This window comes from Amblyraja radiata, chromosome 5 (genome assembly GCF_010909765.2).
Source record: "Amblyraja radiata isolate CabotCenter1 chromosome 5, sAmbRad1.1.pri, whole genome shotgun sequence".
Taxonomy (NCBI): Eukaryota; Metazoa; Chordata; class Chondrichthyes; order Rajiformes; family Rajidae; genus Amblyraja; species Amblyraja radiata.
Window position 1 is genome coordinate 86,392,657 of NC_045960.1, and position 20,192 is coordinate 86,412,848.

A 20,192-nucleotide genomic window follows, 5' to 3' on the forward strand; every position below is an offset into this window, starting at 1 on the left:
TTTGTCGCCCCCACCCCCACCCTATTTTCCAGTTTTCATCCTCCCTACTCCAATCAGTCTGACCCAAAACATCGGCTGTTAATTCCCTTCACAGATGCTGCCTGACCACTTTCCTCCAGCACTTTGTGTGTTGTTCAAGATTCCAGCATCTGCAGTTTCTTGAATCTCAGTCTTTCACTTGCCAGCTCTTTCCCCACCCCTTTCCCTCACTTCTTTCCACCAGCGATCTCCCCTACTCCATCAGTCTGAAAAAGCATCCTGCCCTGATACATCATCTATCTATTTCTCTCCTCAGATGCTGCATCATCTGAAAATTCTTAAGGGGTTGGACAGGCTAGATGCAGGAAGATTGTTCCCGATGTTGGGGAAGTCCAGAACAAGGGGTCACAGTTTAAGGATACGGGGGAAATCTTTTAGGACCGAGATGAGAAAAACATTTTTCACACAGAGAGTGGTGAATCTCTGGAATTCTCTGCCACAGAAGGTAGTTGAGGCCAGTTTATTGGCTATATTTAAGAGGGAGTTAGATGTGGCCCTTGTGGCTTAAGGGATCAGGGGGTATGGAGAGAAGGCAGGTACAAGATACTGAGTTGGATGATCAGCCATGATCATATTGAATGGCAGTGCAGTCTCGAAGGGCCGAATGGCCTATTCCTGCACCTATTTTCTATGTTTCTATGTTTCTATCATCCTCCAGCAATTTGTTTTAATTCAGGCTTCCAGCATCTGAGGTTTCTTTGGTCTGCAAGGAATATTTATTGGTTCCTGATTGTTAGAGGATTTTGCTATTCTATTACTGCAAAAACCTCCCCTACTACCTATCTAACTATCACGCTGCTGTTTGCCACATCCTGGATTGAGCATATAATCCACCAGTGCATTACTCACAGATGTTCTGGCAGACTTATGAAAATCATAAAAAGCTGCTGATACTGGAAATCTGAAATAAAAGCAGAAAAAATAAGTAGAAATACTCTGCAGATCATGCAGCATCTGCAAAAAGAGGAAGAGTCAATATTACAGTTTGAACACCCTCGTTAGCACTGGCAATTAGTGAAAACTAATTTGCCAGTTCGGATGAAAAATCTTCAACCTAAAACTGTTAAAGTCCGATTCACTTCAAACAGATAACAACACAATAAAGTTAGTAAAAATGCAATAAAATCTTTATCATGCCCAGGCGGGTGTGGGAGCCAACTCTAGTACATAAACACAGACTACAGAGTTGCTCGTGTTCCACACAAAGATGTAATGTTCAATCACATGTACTTATACCCCAATAATCAGCAATTCAGCAATTCTTTATCTTACAAAGCCTCTTGCCTTGTCCATATAGGGTAATATCAAAGATTGACAGTTTCATCCAATAGAAGAAAGGTTATGTCCATGTATGGTTTTACTTAAAAAGCTATTTCTTATTTTTATTGCAGATTAAAGCGGTCTTGTTTTTTGACCTTGTTGATTCAATGTCTGTACATCTTTCTGAATGTTTATATCAGAAGGGCAAAACTAGTGTTCTTGTGCTAGTGTAATAGAAGAAAGGCAAAACATTTAGTGTTCCTGTGCTGATACCTCGCTAGTGTTTATATTATATGGTCATCTGGTGTTATTGTACTGAAATCTTGCTAGTGTTTAGAGGAAAGGTTAAGCATCCATTTTGTAACTTCTAAATCTACAGCAGAATCCATCTTGTAACTTACTACTTCATTTAACTCTTTCAAAACATTCATTCTCCAAAAGACAGCACTAACACAGAAACATATAAAATAGGTGAAGGAGTAGGCCATTTAGCCCTTCGAGCAAGCACCACCATTCAATATGATCATGGCTGATCATACAGAATCGGTGCCCTGTTCCTGCTTTCTCCCCATGTCCCTTAATTCCGTTAGCCCTCAGAACTATATCTAACTCTCACTGCTAGAGTTTCTATTGTAAATGTTTATCAGAGTAAAGTAGTTAGATAAATGCATGTTGTTGCATGTGCATATATGCATATTGTTGCAATGGAAGAATGTAAGAATGTAAGAATCGAGGACTAACAACTTGTATTTATTATATAACAGATTTTTAACAAGGTGCTTTTCAACCAACTTTTTTCTTGTAGGATCCAATAAATGAACAGAATTTTGACGCCTACGTGACGACTTTAACAGACATGTATACAAATCAAGATCGCTATCAGAGCCCAGAAAACAAGGCCCTGCTGGAAAACATAAAGCAAGCTGTGAAAGGAATACAGGTCTAAGGACCATTTTCTGGTTTTTAAGAAAGATCTTGCTTGGATGCCTCACGTTTTTGCTGCTCTAATTTACCAGACAGTGTTGAATAAGGAAACTTTATTTCTGTTACAAAGGTGTTATGCGTAGGAGACTTCATAATAATTTTATGTCCTGCTTTGAAAATAGTAATTGCATTTAATATATAGTTTTTAAAAACATTCACATTTTGTACGTTTTCATATGAGATGACATAGTGTAATATGCCATGTAATGTTTATAGCTGCCAATGTATGCACTTTTTTTGAGTGTATACACTTGAATGGTTGACGGAACAAAAATTGAATAGGATGTGAATTATTTCAAATGCTTTACAAAAGGGGAAGAATTTAGTATTACAAATTGAATTTGACAGACAACAGAAAGCTTGGGAGCATGTGAGCTATGATCTATGTATCGCTATCACTTGGATACCCTGATTTTCTGTCTCATATGGGAGACTGTGTTTTACAGAATTGAAAAAATAAAATAATTTATGTGCATATTGTTTAATAGACAAGGATTGGTAGCGAAAATGCTCTAGTTTTGAACAACGCTTTAAAAATATTATGTGCTTTAGTTTTAAATGGATTACAATTAGGTGGGGACATTCAAATGAAATTATTGCTTTGGGATTTTAGAACAGTGAATGAAATAATGAGTAGCTTTAAGGTTGTTTTAGTTTAGGTTTGCCAAATAGCCCTGTGTCCTCACTAACCTGTTCAAATTACTTCTATTCAAATAAAAGAGCAGTGGGATTTGTGGTAAAGACAAAGTAGCCCAGTGAGGGCCCAGGGCTAAACTCCGAGACAAGGTAACTTGACAGAAGGATTACTTACACCCTGCACTGATTGGTGTTGTGACTAAATCGGCCTTCCCGGCTATGATGCTTAGAGCAATGCACTTCAATGAACATAGGACGACCGCTGAATGCCACAGCACACTTTCTGTGAAGTTAATTTGTCTTGTAGTTTACAGTACATGCGTATCTATCTGTACTATGGGTCTCTGTAGAAGGAAGTATGGGTTTTATACCTTATTAATAATTTCATCTGACTGGACATTACAGGGTCGCTGTCCCTCGAAACCTGCCAGATCTATTTTGCACTTACCTTGTCCTATATCTACAGAGTAATAAGGTGTGCAATTGCTGATATTATCAGTCATATGACAAAAGTCGCATGAGTCTGAACAAATGAAACACAGAAGCCCTTGTGGCCACTGTTGTGGTGATAGCCGTAGTGGAAGCTATTGGGCACAATAAGGTCATGACAGGAAATGTGATACAATATTCAATGTGAAACATAATCCCAGCAGCACTTTATTCATAGTCGTTGTGCAAAACTTACAAAGTTTTCCCAATGGACAAATTCTCAACTAGCTGGGAAAAGATTCTGTAATTACTCTGGGTCCATGTGGCTTTGAGCCTGCATGGTGCCCACTTTCTGTTGTGCTATTAGTTGTAGCTGCCATGTTCAGAATTGCCTTTTTGAGAGCTAAAGCAAGGTGCTTGTCTTTCACCTTATGCCATATATATAAACATATATACTTGCCCTAGCCTCTTTTAGGGCTTTGTTCTTCATTGACTGCATATGCCTTTTTTTCCACTGCATTGTGTCTGCAGCTTCTATGCCAATATAGTAATGCTTTTAATAGAGTAAGAGCTAGTTTGACTTTTGGATTATTACTGTTCTCACCTATGTAAATGGAAAAGGGATTTTAAGCACAAATCTGCTGCTCATCTAATGTTGGTACATAATATCGAATCAAAACGTACCCGTGACTCCAACATAGTGAACACAGACGTGTCACATATTAGAATGCTAACATTTCATAAGGATTATTGCAGATTCGTCAGAGTTTATTTATAATAACTTATTGTTCATATTCATTTCTAAGTTAATTTAAGTGATATTCATTTATTAAGACAGGATTTTGTATAAACTATTTATTGTGCTCTCTGTGGAACTGAAGTTTGATTTATTTTTGTACAACACAGCATGGATTTGTTGACATTTTAATTTTGCTATAAATGTGTGAAATCACAAGTTGCTGTGATGATTCATTTTTAAATTGTGAACTTTGTACAATTTTGTCATGCTGGATGTTGACACATCTTACTATAAATAAAATCGTGTTGCCACATTTGTACCACAGTGGTTCTCTGATCAGTGTTAACATTTTAACTTTATTGTATGTACTGGCAGCTGTGGCAAATAAATATTCAGCTAATATAATAAGTATTTCACGAACTCTGCCCTCTTATTGTCATACTTTTGCATGCCAAGCCTTATCAGGCATGGACCTCATTTATGCATGCAATTGTGCAGTCGAGGGTTTTACTAGCCTTCCAGGGAGTTAGTCCCCTGAAGTTACCTCTTAAAAAGCTCCAGGAATAAGACAGAAGAATGCAGAAATTAGGCAGAGGTCGTAGTCAAATTTTTGAATTCTAAGAAATCTGTATATATTTAAAAAATCAGATTTAATCTGAGGGCTTCCTTCGCAGTGGAAAGTACAATTAGATTAAATACATCTCCAAATGTGAAGCTGCTCTCCTGCTGATGCAGCTGTGGCCACAATTCCCTGAATATCTCTGATGGTCTGGCTGTGTGATGGAAAGTAAAGTAAGCCCCACATTTATGTGTGAACCTTCCCTTCAACTAAAAAGGGAGAAAATGCCACAGTACATGATAGTAAAGTTTATTTTTAAAGAAAAGCATAGTATCAGGATGTCAAGTACATATTATAAAATAATATCTTAAAGATGAAGTTATGGACAGTGCAGCAACTACCACAAATAATCTAAAAGAGAGTTACATTTCAGGCTAGTTATAAGCCTATTACGTACTGTGATAAATGAAACATATCCTAAATGTTTGTTGTCATTGCGGTATATTTAGTTATATTTCTTTCATTGCTGTGTATATTTTATTTTACATTCGTGTTCATCAAAGTACACTCGCCACGAAGATAAAATATCATGGCTGTACAGCGTTTTACTTTTATGCAAAGACACAGACGTTGGCAGCATTGTTGAATGAAAGATTTTAAGAAAAATTGTATGTTAATAGCCAAGAAAGCTGCTCTTTCAGCAAAGGTTCAGTCATAGTACGCCACTGACATACAGTGCCCTCCATAATGTTTGGGACAAAGACCCATCATTTATTTATTTGCCTCTCTACTCCACAATTTGAGATTTCTAATAGAAAAAAATCACATGTGGTTAAAGTGCACATTGTCAGATTTTATTAAAGGGTATTTTTATACATTTTGGTTTCACCATGTAGAAATTACAGCTGTGTTTATATATAGTCGTCCCATTTCAGGGCACCATAATGTTTGGTTTGCATGGCTTCACAGGTTTTTGTAATTGCTCAAATTATGGAGTAGAGAGGCAAATAAATAAATGTTGGGTCTGTCCCAAACATTATGGAGGGCACTGTACCATTTAACCAATGAATCTCAAAAGCTGAAACAAAATAATACTGAGTCATTGGAGAGAAATGGAGAGTGGAACGACAAACAGCAATCAAATAAAAAGCTGCTAGTAGGATCCTGATGAATAAAATAATCTTTCAAAGATTCAAAGGTATTTTATTGTCACGTTATGGTACAGTGAAATTCGATTTGAAATGGTTGGAAACATTTATAATATTGTTTACAATGTAAAACACTTTCAATGTCCAAAGGAAAGCTAAGGCACTTTAAGTTATTTATTTAATTTGTTATCATTGCAATTGTGGGGTTTTTTTAAACAGGGTGACCATCATGATTGAAGACATGGGTGTATGTTTATACCAAGTCGTGGTATATATTGGAGGGCCAGCTTTACTTCAAAAGCAGGTTGAACTGAGCTGGACAGAGTTGCAGTTTGTGCTGTGGGTAACCTAGCATGTTGACTTTGTTGACTGCAATATCAAGTCGAGCTTGGCTTTTGCAAAGGAAAAAAATTGTTAAAATTGCATTGAAAAGATGCGCACTTGCATGAAGGCAAACTTTAAAAAAATAGAAAATGCTTTGTGTAGCCCAAGGATTTAGTGACATCCCAGTTTAGTTTAGTTTAGTTGATTGTCACGTGTACCAAGGTACAATGAAAAGGTTGTTTATTGCATGCTGTCCAGTCAAAGAAAAGACTATACATGACTGCAATCAAGCCATTCACATCGTACAGATAAAGGATAAAGGGTACGTGGTAAGAGGTTGTTGTCTAATTTAAAATGTGAGCAAGAGGAGGTTAAAAGAGGGCAAGGCCTTGGAGATGAAGGAAAATATAAATTTAATAGGAGGTTGATTGAAAGAAGATACATTTTAAAGCAATTACATCTGAAGAAAAAATAAATGAAAACAAATTAGTGTCTGAACATTTCAAAATACCCAGGGAACTTTAGCGTTCAAAGTCCTATCTGGTGCAGAATTCCCCAGCTGAAGGTGTGATTGGAGCCTACAATTATGTTAGCTTAATAACGGAACATTCTATCTCAAGTTATTGTGATTCCATTGCAAGATAATAAGTTATGGAAAGTTGCACGGAGAACCATTAATGGAACAGAGGTTGATAAAAATTAGATCTATTTAGAATAATTAGTTAAATTTGTTGCACAATTGCACATATTATTTATGCTGATTGCAAGCAAATATTTGCATATGTTGTAATTCCACCAATTACCTCAATCAATAATGTTTGCCTTACTTTAGTTTAGCTTTAGTTCAGAGATACAGCGTGGAAACAGGCCCTTTGGTCCACCGAATCCGCACTGACCAGCGATCCCCACACACGTACACTATCCAATGCACACTAGGGACAATTTACATTTATACCAAGCCAATTAACCTACAACCCTGTACTGCTGAAAGTAATTAACAATAACCTTGCATCTGTCAAATGGGCACGTGAGAGGCAATTACCTTTTGTTCTAATATTTAATTTTTAGTTTGACAAAACACCTGAATATTGGTGTGAAGAGTCACCCATCCGATCAACTTACCGATATGAGCTTCATTGATGATCAAATAATCTCCAATGTGGAGGAGACCACACCATGAACACCAAATGCTCTACAACACTGTAATTGTAATTTCAAGAGAGGTCGGGGCAGGGGGGGTGCAGATGTTTGGGAAATTGAAGAAATGGGTTTGAGTGCTCCATCAACTATGACAGAGGGGAAGCTATGCTTTAGGAAGAATAGCTTTCAGGAGGTTTGGAGCAGAGGGACTCATATCGAGATTAGATACGGTGGAGAAATTGGGAAAAGGATGACATCCTTACAGGAAACAGGGTTGGTGGAGTATCTGTTGGTGGATTTATAAAATATATCAATGGCAAGTCTAACTCCTGAGATTGTGACAGATCCAGAAAAGGAAGAGAAGTGTCAGAAATAGGCCAGGTGAATTTGAGGCCAGGGTGGCAAAGGTGGTGAAAATGACCAAATCCACAGGAGCGTAGTAAGCAGCACCAACGCAGTCATTGACTTGGTAGTGAAAGACTTAGGGGGAGAGCCGATGATGTGTACTGGAATATGCTTGGAACAAGAACCCAACAAAAGGACAGGCATAGCTAGGCCCCAGCTGAGTCCCATAGCCACAACTTTGATCTGCAGACAGGCGAATCTACTGCATGCACAGCATTATTATGGTCAGCATCAATGACAACTTCTAGTTATATGGTTCCTTTCACACAATGAAACATAACTCGTAGTGTGAGCAAATTAAATTTGACACAGAACAACAAACACTTGGTCAAAGAAACAGGTTTTGGGCTTTAAATAGTGTTGTAAAGAAGACAGTGGAAAGGTTTGGGCAGTGAATTTCTGAGAGGATTTAGGGAGTTGATGATGCAGCCATCATGTGTAGTCAAAAGAATTAGAGCTACACAGAAGTGAAAATTGAAAGTTGCCAAACAAGAAAAATAAAAAATAAGACAGTTGGAAAGTTTTGATAAGATGCTTCACTATGGAAACGGGTGATATTAGAAAGGGTTAAGTGAGTGCTCTGAGTGTTAAACAGTTGTTTTGTCAAATCCATTGCAAATGGCAGCAATTGTGGATGTGATTCAACCAAGCAAGAATATATCGTCCCAAGAAGAATGATCATAAATTGGGCAAGTATAATAGTAGTGGCCCAATAAAACTAAAAGTTTTTAAATGTCTTTGAATGTTTGAGACAGTTAAAACCCATAAAATTGCCAACAGTTTTCATAGATTGTAAAACACCATTCCCAGCTTTGCACCTTGTCAAAGGGGATCTTATAGAAACTTACAAAGTTCTTAAGGGGTTGGACAGGCTACATGCAGGAAGATTGTTCCCAATGTTGGGGAAGTCCAGGACAAGGGGTCACAACTTAAGGATAAGGGGGAAATCCTTTAAAACCGAGATGAAAAACTTTTTTCACACAGAGAGTGGTGAATCTCTGGAACTCTCTGCCACAGAGGGTAGTTGAGGCCAGTTCATTGGCTATATTTAAGAGGGAGTTAGATGTGGCCCTTGTGGCTAAGGGGATCAGAGGGTATGGAGAGAAGGCAGGTACGGGATACTGAGTTGGATGATCAGCCATGATCATATTGAATGGCGGTGCAGGCTCGAAGGGCCGAATGGCCTACTCCTGCACCTAATTTCTATGTTTCTATGTTTACCAGGGGCATTCTGAGAGTGAAGCTTCAGCACCGTAGCATGAGGGCCTTGATCGGCACCGAGACCTTTCTGTGCAACTTCAGTGTGCAAAGGTCTAACTAGATCAGCCCTCGGCATCCAACCATAACAGCACAGGGATTGTGGACAGAATTTCTGGGAACTGGAGGGAGGGGTGCGAGGGGGGGGGGGGGGATATCAATGTTTTCATCAGCCCTTCACAAAATGATCAACAGCCCTTCACAAAATGATCTTGTGTTTATACCTGCACGTAGTATCCTGTGTATTTTCTCAGCAAAAAGTAACCGTTAGTGCAGAGGGCACTTACAATCTAAAGTGAAACGTAGAGCAGCAAGTCACATTCACGACGTTTAATAAAATCTGGTGCTTAAACAAAACAATGACCTGCATTTTTGGAAGTCTCTCACAGTCTTGAGATTACCTTGGATTGTTTATAACAATGAAATACTTTCCAAAGTTCAGTGCGTTCAAAATGTCTTCAGACCCCTTCACTTTTTCCACGTTTTTGTTACGTTACAGCCTTATTTTAAAATTGATTAAATTCTTTTTTTTATCATCAATCTACACACAATACCCCAGATTGAAGAAGCGAAAACAGGTGTTTAGAAACTATTGCAAAGTAATTAAAAAGAAATGACTGATATATCACATTTACATAAGTATTCAGACCCTTTGCTATGACACTCAAATTTGAGCTTAGGTTCATCCTGTTTCCATTGATTATCCTTGAGATGTTTCTACAACTTGATTGGAGTCCACCAGTGGTAAATTAAATTGATTGGACATGATTTGGAAAGGCACACACCTGTCTATATAAGGTCCCACAGGTGACAGTGCATGTCAGAACAAAAACCAAGCCATGAAGCCAAAGGAATGGTCCATAGACCTCTGAGACAGGATTGTGTCGAGACACAGATCTGGGGAAGGGTATAAAACAATTTATGCAGCATTGCAGGTCCCAAAGAGCACAATGGCCTCCATCATTCTTCAATTGAAGAACTTTGCAACCACCAGGACTCTTCATAGAGCTGGCCGCCCAGCCAAACTGAGCAATCGAGGGAGAAGGGCCAGGAGGTGACCAAGAACCCGATGGTCACTCTGACAGAGCTCCAGAGCTCCTCTGTGGAGATGGGAGAATCTTCCAAAAGGACAACTATATCTGCAGCACTCCACCAATCAGTCATTTATGGTAGAGTGGCCAGATGGAAGCCACTCCTGAGTAAAAGACACAAGACAGCCTTGGAGTTTGCCAAAAGGCACCTAAAAGAATCTCAGATTATGAGAAACAAGATTTTCTGGTCTGATGAAACCAAGATTGAAATATTTGGCCTGAATGCCAAGCGTCACGTCTGGAGGAAACCAGGCACCGCTCATCACCTGGCCAATACCATACCTACGGTGAATGAAGCATGCTGTGGGGATGTTTTTCAGCGGCAGGAACTGGGAGACTTGTCAGGATTGAGGGACAGATGAAAGGAGCAAAGTTAGGAGAGATCCTTAATGAAAACCTGCTGCAGAACATTGGACCTCAAGACTGGGATGGAGGTTCACCTTCCAACAGGACAACAACCTTAAGCACACAGCCAAGACAACGCAGGAGTGGCTTTGTGACAAGTCTGTGAATGTCCTTGAGTGGCCCAGCCAGAGCCCGGACTTGAACCCGATCGAACATCTCTGAATGGACCTGAAAATAGCTGTGCATCGACGCTCCCCATCCAAGCTGGCAGAGCTTGAGAAGATCTGCAGAGAAGAATGGGAGAAATTACCCAAATACAGGTGTGCCAAGCTTGTAGCGTCATACCCAAGAAGACTTGAGGCTGTAATCGCTGCCAAAGGTGCCTCAACGGTACTGAGTAAAGGGTCTGAATACTTCTGTAAATGTGATACTTCAGTTATTTCTTTTTAATTACATTGCAAAAATTTCTAAACACCTGTTTTTGCTTTTTTGTTATGGGGTAATGTGTGTAGATTGATGATAAAAAAAAATATATATATATATATATTCCATTTTAGAATACGGCTGTAACGTAACAAAACGTGGAAAAAGTGAAGGGGTCCGAATACTTTCTGAATGCACTGTATGTTTATTGATGTCATGTGGGATGTGTGGCAAAAACAAAAAAATGGTGCACACAAGCTCCCACAATTCAATAAAGGCAGATATTGTTTTAGTGACACAAGAGACTGCAGATGCTGAAATTTTAAGTGAAAAACAAACTGCTGGAGGAACTCAGCAGCTCAGGCAACATCACTTAAGGGAATGAACCGATGATGTTTTGGGTCGGGTCCCTACTTCATGCTGATAAAGGAGAGAGGTGGTAAAGGGAAGTGTGTGAAAGGGTGGGGCAAAAATTGGCAAGTGATAAGTGTATTTAGATGAGGAAGAGTTGATTGCAGATGGGTCAAGTTGGGGGGAGAGATGGTTGGAGATAGTAACCAATGCTGGAGGTGGAAAGTGACGAAGACAAATTTGAAAAAAGGCTGGCATCCTTACAGGAGACATATGTTTCGGCAATGTTATTTGTAAGATAAATATTGTTGTGGACATTCCTAATTTTGAAACAGTGCAATGGAATCTTTTACAGCCACTCTGCAGGATGGATCGTGCTAATTTAAAAGTGCATCATCAGTTATATGCCGAAACATATGTTTATCGTAGTTATTCAGTTCTTAACGTCAATGGATCACATTTCAGAAGCAGAACTCAACATATGCTATTGCATTGCACATTTAGCACTTAAACAGACAAGTTTCGATCTCAGTAGTCCCTTGGTACTGGTCGATACAGTCAGCTTTGCGTTTGTGCTTAAGTCTCTAGAGATGTGAATCCTGATGTAACCATAGCTAACAGCCATGACAGGGTTGTGCTGTTTAATCCATTAGATAGGAGCAGAAAGAGATTATGTAAGTGATGCATTTTCCTGTGGTAAAGCGAATGGCTTGCCTGAATGTTACCCTTACAGATCATTAATGCTACTGGCAATCACCTGCTCTGCTGTCTCGGGGAAAGCGGTCAATTTCTGAGGAGAGCCAGATTGAAAGAGTGGAACAGTCAGCAGTGGAAGGGAGGCTGGCAGTGGTGCCCCGGGGGCTGCTATACTGAGGAAAACTTAATATATAAATGTGGGTGCTCTCTATGTAATTACCTCCTGTCATGGGCCCCAGCAGTATAAGTTCTAGGTGAAGGCCAAGCAATTGTCTACTGCTGTGGTGATGAGCCCAAGGTTGGGGTTATAGCTGAGGTCAGAAATATATTTCCATGTTGAAGCAAAAAATCCACACCATTAACTTTAGTAATTTTGCATCAAATTCTCCCTCATCCATTTTCCTACCTCATTTTTACCAAATATCTTTCATTCCTTTCTGGGTCACAATGTTGTTCATGCTGTTTAATCTTTCTCATCCTTTTTTATGGCTTAAGTAACCCCTGCCTCACCTATAACAAAACCTGCAGGTCCCGACAAGACCATGTCATGAGAAACATAACTTTTCAACAAACATAAATCAGTGGAAGCAAATCATCCTCCAGCCCGTGAAACTGGCTGAAAAAAGGAGGAATTCAGAATATTCATTTGACTTTCCTGTAAAATACTCAGAAATGTAAATTGTTTTGTTTGCTGAATTAATAATTTCAAGTAAACTCGCTTGGATGGCAAAATGGTTCAACAACTGTGCTCCTGGTTCACAGCTCGGACAATCCAGGTTAGATTCTAACCATTGGCACAGAATGCACGCAGTTAGCATATCGTCCTTCTGACTGTATGAGTTTCATTTGGATCATATCCCAAAGATGTGCTGGTCAGTAAGTTAATTGTCAACTGTTAAATAACCCTTATGGTCCTATTTCATGGGCAGTGGGATAATCAGGGAGGTGTTAAATGGGCAAGAGAGATATTTTGCAGGGATGTGAGATCGTTTACATGGATGTGAGCATGTGAGATAGGTTCTGCCATTCATTGGAATGTAAGTTATGAATGTACATCAAACCTTTGAATTTGACAATATCATGGGAGCTCGATCACATGCGAGGGTGACCATAAGTCAGCCATTTGTAAGCTGCAGATAGCTTATACTAATATAGCAAGTCCATATTATCCAAATGCCCACCAGATGGCAACATATATCATTAAAACAACTAAACCCACACCAATGCCAATGTTCTTCATGACACTTACCTGCCTTTCATAAATAAAGCACAAGATGGCAGCATAAAATAAGCCTAAGTATTTTCACTAGCTTGAAGTAGAAACAAAACTCTTTCTGGAAGAAGAGATTGATTTGATTACGCAAAGTGCTCGAGTAACTCAGCGGACCAGGCAGCATCTCTGGAAAACATGGATAGGTGACGTTTTAGTTTGGGACCCTGCTTCAGATCATTATCAAGAAGGATCCCGACCTGAAACGCCACTTATCTGTGTTTTTCAGAGATGCTGCCTGACCTGCTGACTTACTCCAGCACTGTGCCTTTTTTTGTAAATCAGCATCTGTAATTCTCTATTTCTCGATAGTTTTGATTTATATCTGAAAAATAGCCCTTCCTTTCTGCCATATTTTTTGGTTATCTCTAATATATAGCTCTGATGGCCTCAGTTTGGTTGTATGCACAACGCTGACCCTGTGAAAGTATCATTGATGTTGAATAACTGAAACAATACAACATCTTGGATGGATCTTGCTGGCTGATATTGGTGGTCCCAAATGAATAATAAGCAGTATTTAGATGTTTAAATGGCAGGACGTCTGGGAATTCTGAGAGTGCAATATTCAATGCAGAAGACTGGGTCTAACTGAGTAATATGGAACGCTGACCAGCATTATGTTGAACTTCTTGTGTATGGTAGAGACATACTGACTGGTTGCATCATAGCCTGGTTTGGTAACTCCAAACGCCCAAGATTGAAGGAGGCTGCATAAACTGTCAGACATTGCCCAGTCTATTGCAAATATTGACCACCCCACTATCGAAGAGATCTACAGGAGGCATTGAATCAAGAATGCAGTTAGTATCATCAAAGGTCGTAACAAACCTGGCCACGCTCTCGTCTCACTACTGCCATCGCAAAGAAGGTACAGAAAGTCCGATAGAGTCTTAGTGGTATAAGGCCAGGAATAGTTGAAGTCCATTGTATGTATTCATTAACTGAACTTAAATCCATTTCAATCAAACTAATCTCTTAACTAAAGAATGTTCCTCCTTATCTTCATGCTTGTTGAATTATTTGGATCTGTTCCATTACATCAGTGGTATTACATAAATAATTACCAGTACATATGGGCGGTCACGGTGGTGCAGCAGTAGAGTTGCTGCCTTACAACGAATGCAGCGACGGAGACCCGGGTTCGAACCCGACTACGGGTGCTGTTGGTACGGAGATTGTACGTTCCCCCCGTGACCTGCGTGGGTTTTCTCCGAGATCTTCGATTTCCTCCCACACTCCAAAGACGTACAGGTTTGTAGGTTAATTGGCTTGGTAAATATAAAAAATTGTCCCGAGTGGATGTAGGATGGTGTTAACATGCGGGGAACGCTGGTCGGCCTTGGACCCGGTGAGCCGAAGTCCTTGCTTCCGCGCTGTATCTCTAAACTAAACTAAACCTGTTTCTATCAGGGCAAAGGACTTGAAGAAGGACTCAAAACACCTTCTGTTCATCCCCTCCACGGATGCTGCCTGACTGGTGAGTTCCTCCTGCACATTGTGTTGGGGCAAAGGATCTGGTGGGAAAGGTGAAGGGAATTTCTTTTTAATTCATTTTAATCTCGATTTTAACTTTTTAGAAGAAATGTTAACATTTAATATTTTTTAATAAAAGAATAAGAAACATAAAAATCGATTATAATCTCTCATGGCCTTTAGTGTTAGCGAAGATAGTGTTTGGCATGTTTTTGGCTGACAATGCTTTCAGAGGCATTTTGGGGCGTGATCCCTGCATAATGTCACCAGTGACCACTAGCGTAATCAAGGACGAGTCTCACCCAGGTCACTACCTCTTCGCCCCATTCCCATCAGGCAAGAGGTACAGAAGTATGAAAACGCACACCTCCAGATTCAGGGATAGTTTCTTCCCAGCTGTTATCAGGGAAATTAACCATCCTTTCAACAACTAGACAGTGGTCCTGAGCTACTATCTACCTCACTGGAGAACGTCAAACTATCTTTAATGGACTTTCTTGGACTTGCATTAAACATTATTCCCTTTATCTTGTAACTACATACCCTGGGTGGCTTGATTGTAATCATGTATAGGCCTTTCGCTGACTGGTTAGCACGCAACAAAAGCTTTTCACTGTGCCTCGGAACACTTGACAATAAACTAAATTAAACTATCAGTGGTTCTGTTTTATATCTGCATTTGTTGTCGTATACACAACTATTTGAAAGCTGCAGTCTCTTTTTGCTACCATTCATGTCCGTGCAATTCAATAAGTCTTGCTCGTACTTTACACCTTAATATGGTCTAATTTTGATCTCCTTTCATTATTTCTACCATTAAAGTAATAACAAAGTTCCAGGTTGTCACAGTGAACAGAAATGCTGTGACAAGAGTGCTCTTCTCATATGTACAAATAATCATAGGCACTGGATTGTAGGAAGTAAAAACTCAATGACATAAAAATAATAATAAACTTTATTTCGGACTCAAGGTCCAGACAAGGAACATTACATAAAAATACATTGCATATAAAAACATCGATTTTGGGGCGAAGAGTGACTGGCTGACATTTTACAATTTCGTTGTACATGGTTCATGTTACAATGACAATAAAGAAACTATTCTATTCTACTATTCTATTCTATTCTATTTTAAATACATATAAAATCTTAGTATATCACTTATAAAAGCGTCATCAATTATATATTTAAAAAAAGCACAATACATGATTTAAAATCCAGAATAAAAAAGAAAAATCAGTGTCCTACAACGAGACAGCGATACCAGTGTCTCCACAACTGGGATTCATAGCATGTAATGCTAAACCTTATGTTTGACGAGGCAACGATAATTACATTTTTAGAGTCATTGATCTTGCAAATGAATTTATACATATGATTTCTTAGGATAGCTTCTAAAAAACTGACTACTGCACCAGACAATTTAAAATCAGGACATTTTAGATATTTTTCATCTTTGGTTCTACAGATCATAACAGCACTCTTACAAGAATTATATTTAATATCATGTTCCACACCATACGCAGAATATATAGTATGGAGCTACTGGAGACCAGCGCTAGATAGACTAAAGACCACAAGATCATCTGCATACATAATATGGTTCACTAAAATATTTTGACATGAACAGTGTCTATTATCTTTGGCATTCAGTTAGTGCAGACTTAGCAGAAGTGAGTCAGAACACCATTTAAGTACTGCAATTGGCTTCACTGTAAGCAACATTTAAGGCATTGGCGTGCCAATAGTATATGTACCTAACATTATTATTTGGAGGATCTAATTCATCAAAATAACAATAATTAAAAGCACTAAGAAACAACAAATTGTTGCACAAATGCCTTTGTAGTTCCTTGACTTTAAGCACTGCTGATGTACCTGGTGGGGGGTTGGAACTCACTGCCCTCAGGTACATTTATAAAATGCTTGGATGTTAAGACCTGTGACCTGCAGGCATATGAATCAAATGTGGGAAGGTGGGATTAGGTCACAGAGTTCTTTATCAACCAGTGAGGACTTAATGAGCTGATGCTTTTCTTCAGTGTCTTGATTTTTTAATGATTCTATGAGTATATTTTTCTTAGGTCCAAACTGGATTAACTTACATTTTCCATAATTGAAATCCATCAAGCAGTGTTTTGCTCAAAAGATATCAATATCCCAATGAATCTTTCCGCTCCCATTTACACAAATTACTGTGCCAAATAATTTATTGCCAACAGCAGACTTGAATACATAACTCTCTAATCCTCTTAGGAAATGAGTCTGGGCAAGTGCTGATGTGTCAGTGGGGAAGTGACTATAATTCGTAAAATAATTATAGACAAGGATAGGACTAGTCCACAAGTTTAAGTCCTAAATTAGGGCCAGACTAATTTAGATGGTATTAGATGTGAATTTGTGGAATTCCCTGTCACCGAGGGCAGTGGAGGCCAAATCACTGGATGGATTTAAGAGAGAGTTAGATAGAGCTCTAGGAGCTAGTGGAATCAAGGGATATGGGGAGAAGGCAGGCACGGGTTATTGATTGGGGACGATCAGCCATGATCACAATGAATGGCGGTACTGGCTTGAAGGGCCGAATGGCCACCTCCTGCACCTATTTTCTATGTTTCTATAGGAACTTGCAAAGGTTGATTGGGGGAGACAGTCTGAAGGTAAAGGGATGCCTGAAAGAGGGTTGTTTTTAATACTAGGGAGAGTTCAGGACCAACATGTTTATATTAGAGTGAAGAGCAGTGCCGCAGGATTAGGGACCTCTGTTGATAAGGGATATAGAGCCACTGGTCAAGAAAAAAAAAAAAAAGCATATGTCACGACATTTTTCACACAGAGAGTGGTGAATCTCTGGAATTCTCTGCCACAGAAGGTAGTTGAGGCCAGTTCATTGGCTATATTTAAGAGGGAGTTAGATGTGGCCCTTGTGGCTAAAGGGGTCAGGGGGTATGGAGAGAAGGCAGGTACAGGATACTGAGTTGAATGATCAGCCATGATCATATTGAATGGCGGTGCAGGCTCGAAGGGCCGAATGGCCTACTCCTGCACCTATTTTCTATGTTTCTATGTCTATGTTTCTAACATAAGCAGCTGGATCAAGTAAATCCCTTTAGGAGATGGGATGTAGAAGTGCACTTACGAAGGAAATCAGAGGAGCAAAATGGGAGCTATCCTTGGCAAATAAAGGAAAATCCTAAAAGATTCTGTAGGTATATTAAGAGCAAAATAGTAACTAGGGAAATAATAGGTCCCCTTACGGATCAGTGTGCAGCCATGGAGATGTGAAGTCTTAAATTAGCACTCCTCCTTTGTATTTATTGTGGAGACGGTCATGGAAGCTAGTAAGTTCAAGTAAGGGAACACTGATGTCCTGAATCATGTTGACATTATAAAAGGAGGTGTTGGTGGTCTTGAGGACACAAAGGTTGATAAATCTCTACGATTTGACCAAATGTGTTGGAATAAATTGTTCGTGGGAAGGGAAGAAATTGCTGGTGCCCAGCAGATATTTTGTATCTTTCTTAAGCGTGGATGAGGTACTGAAGACAGGAGGATGGCCAATGTTGTGCTTTAATTCAAGAAGGGCTTCAAGGAGAAGTCAGGGAACTGCTGACATCAGTGATAGGAAAATTATAATTAGTGAAACACAATTTGAAAAGGGAGGGATTGATTAGGGACACTTAACATGACTTTATGAATTGAAAATCGTATTTCATTAATTTGAAGAGGTGACCAAAATGATTACTTTTGGCTCCATTATGTTTAGCACAACCTTTGACAAGGTCTCTCATAGTGGGCTGGTCCAGATGTTGAGATCACATGGGATCCAGGTAAACCATGTGGACCTAAATTGACTTGTCAGTAGGAGCCAGAGGTGGTGGAGGGTTGTTTTTCACATTTGAAGCCTGTAAGTGCTGGGTACCTTGGTGCTTGTGATTTTTATTAAAGATTTGGATGAGAATGTTGGTGGCATGATTCATAAGTTTGCATGTGACACCAAAGTTGGTGGTATATTAGACAGTGGAGAAGGTTGTCCAAGATTCTAGTTCAGCTGTGAAATTGGGCAAAGGAATTGCAGATGGAATTTAACTCAGATTAATGCGAAACTATGCATCTTGACCAGGGCAGGGTGCACACGGAATGGCAAAACCCAGGTGAGTATTGTTCAACAGGGAGACCTAGGGGTACAAATATATAGTTCCCTGAAAGTGGAAACACAATTAAACAGGTGGTGAAGAAGGTGTATGGAATCCTTTCCTTCATTGGTGGGGCATAACAGTTGGTATGCTATGTTATAGCTGCACAAGACATTCATGAGACTGTACCTGGAGCACTGTGTGCATTCCTGGTCACCACGTTATAAGGAAGGATCTCACTCGTCCAGAGAGGATGCAGAGTAGATTCACAAAGATGTTGTCAGGACTGGAGGACATGAGTTATAAGGAGACATTAAATAGGCTATAACTGTCTTCCCTGGAGTGGTGGCTGAGGAGTGACCTGAACGGTGGTCTATAAGGATGAGGGGCATAGCTAGGGTACACTGTCTAGAGTCTTTTCCCTAGGATAGGAGAGTCCAAAACTAGAGGCATAGATTTAAAGTGAGGGGGTAAAGATTTAAAGAGGACTTAAAGGGCACATTTGTCACGCAGAGGGTGGTGGGTATGTGGAATGAGTTGCCAGATTATGTAGTAGAGCTAGATACTATTACTTTTTAAAGACTTTGAGTCAGATAAAGTGATCGGAAAATGAGAGAGGAATACGGGCTAAATACAGGCAAATGGGACCAGCTCAGGTAGACATCTTGGTCGGCATGGATAGGTTGGGCCAAAGGGCCTGTTTTTGTGCTGTATAACTCTATGATTATATAATCAGTTCAAGGCCCAGTGCAGATCCCTGAGAGATGTTACAAGGCACAGCCTGACAAAATGAGTACGTACTATCACTACTCTCGTTCCAAACTCTGAAGTAATTGCCTCCAAGTTTTACAATACTTTAACAACTTTACAACCACTTTTACTCTATTTGATAAACTTCCTAGTTTATGTACTAACACCATTAAATATTTGCTTTGTTAGCGTTCCAATAACTTTAAAGAGAATTCAATGCTTTAAATTGCCATTTATAGGTATGTTGCAAAGCGTACCTGAAGCGTCGCTGAAAATCTGTCCCAGCCCGTGTGCGCGATTTTGGTGCCGTTTAGAGGGGGGCGGGTTTAAAACGCGATTTTCCCTAGGCTGTTCAAATCGAGGTTTTTCAGCCTAGTTAATTATTAACGAAAAATCGCTGGAAGATTCCCTCGCTTGAGCTATTATTAGTTTTAAGGGCGTTATTTAATTGTTATAGTAAGGTTAAAAATTAACCTCTAAACCCCCGACCGCCGGCAATCGGCCGGATCTCATACAGGGGAAAACGGAAGGTAGGCTGTTTATTTTTACGTTAAAAAGGGCTTCTTAAGATCCCTTTATACAAAGTTTAATGTTGCGAGTAGCTAATTTTGGGCCCATTATATCCCACAGTATTTTTCTGGGCATTTGAGGGCACAAATCTACCGCAATGTGAATGTTCTAAACCAGCGCGTTCACAGGATCCCACTAGAAAGCCGATTTAAATGGACTTTAATTTA

The 20,192-nt window shown here is 39.5% G+C and overlaps 1 protein-coding gene across 9 annotated transcripts in view; it reads left to right on the forward strand.

Moving 5' to 3' along the window:
* myt1l (myelin transcription factor 1 like) overlaps positions 1-4,492 on the forward strand; it is a 438,397-nt gene extending 433,905 nt beyond the window's left edge. For all 9 annotated transcript variants that reach the window (XM_033021668.1, XM_033021673.1, XM_033021674.1 and 6 more), the window contains one exon: positions 2,105-4,492. In XM_033021668.1, coding sequence (XP_032877559.1) covers positions 2,105-2,245 — 141 coding nt within the window. In that variant the 3' untranslated portion in view covers positions 2,246-4,492. The remainder of the gene's footprint in view (positions 1-2,104) is intronic.
* The last annotated feature ends 15,700 nt before the right edge of the window (positions 4,493-20,192 follow it).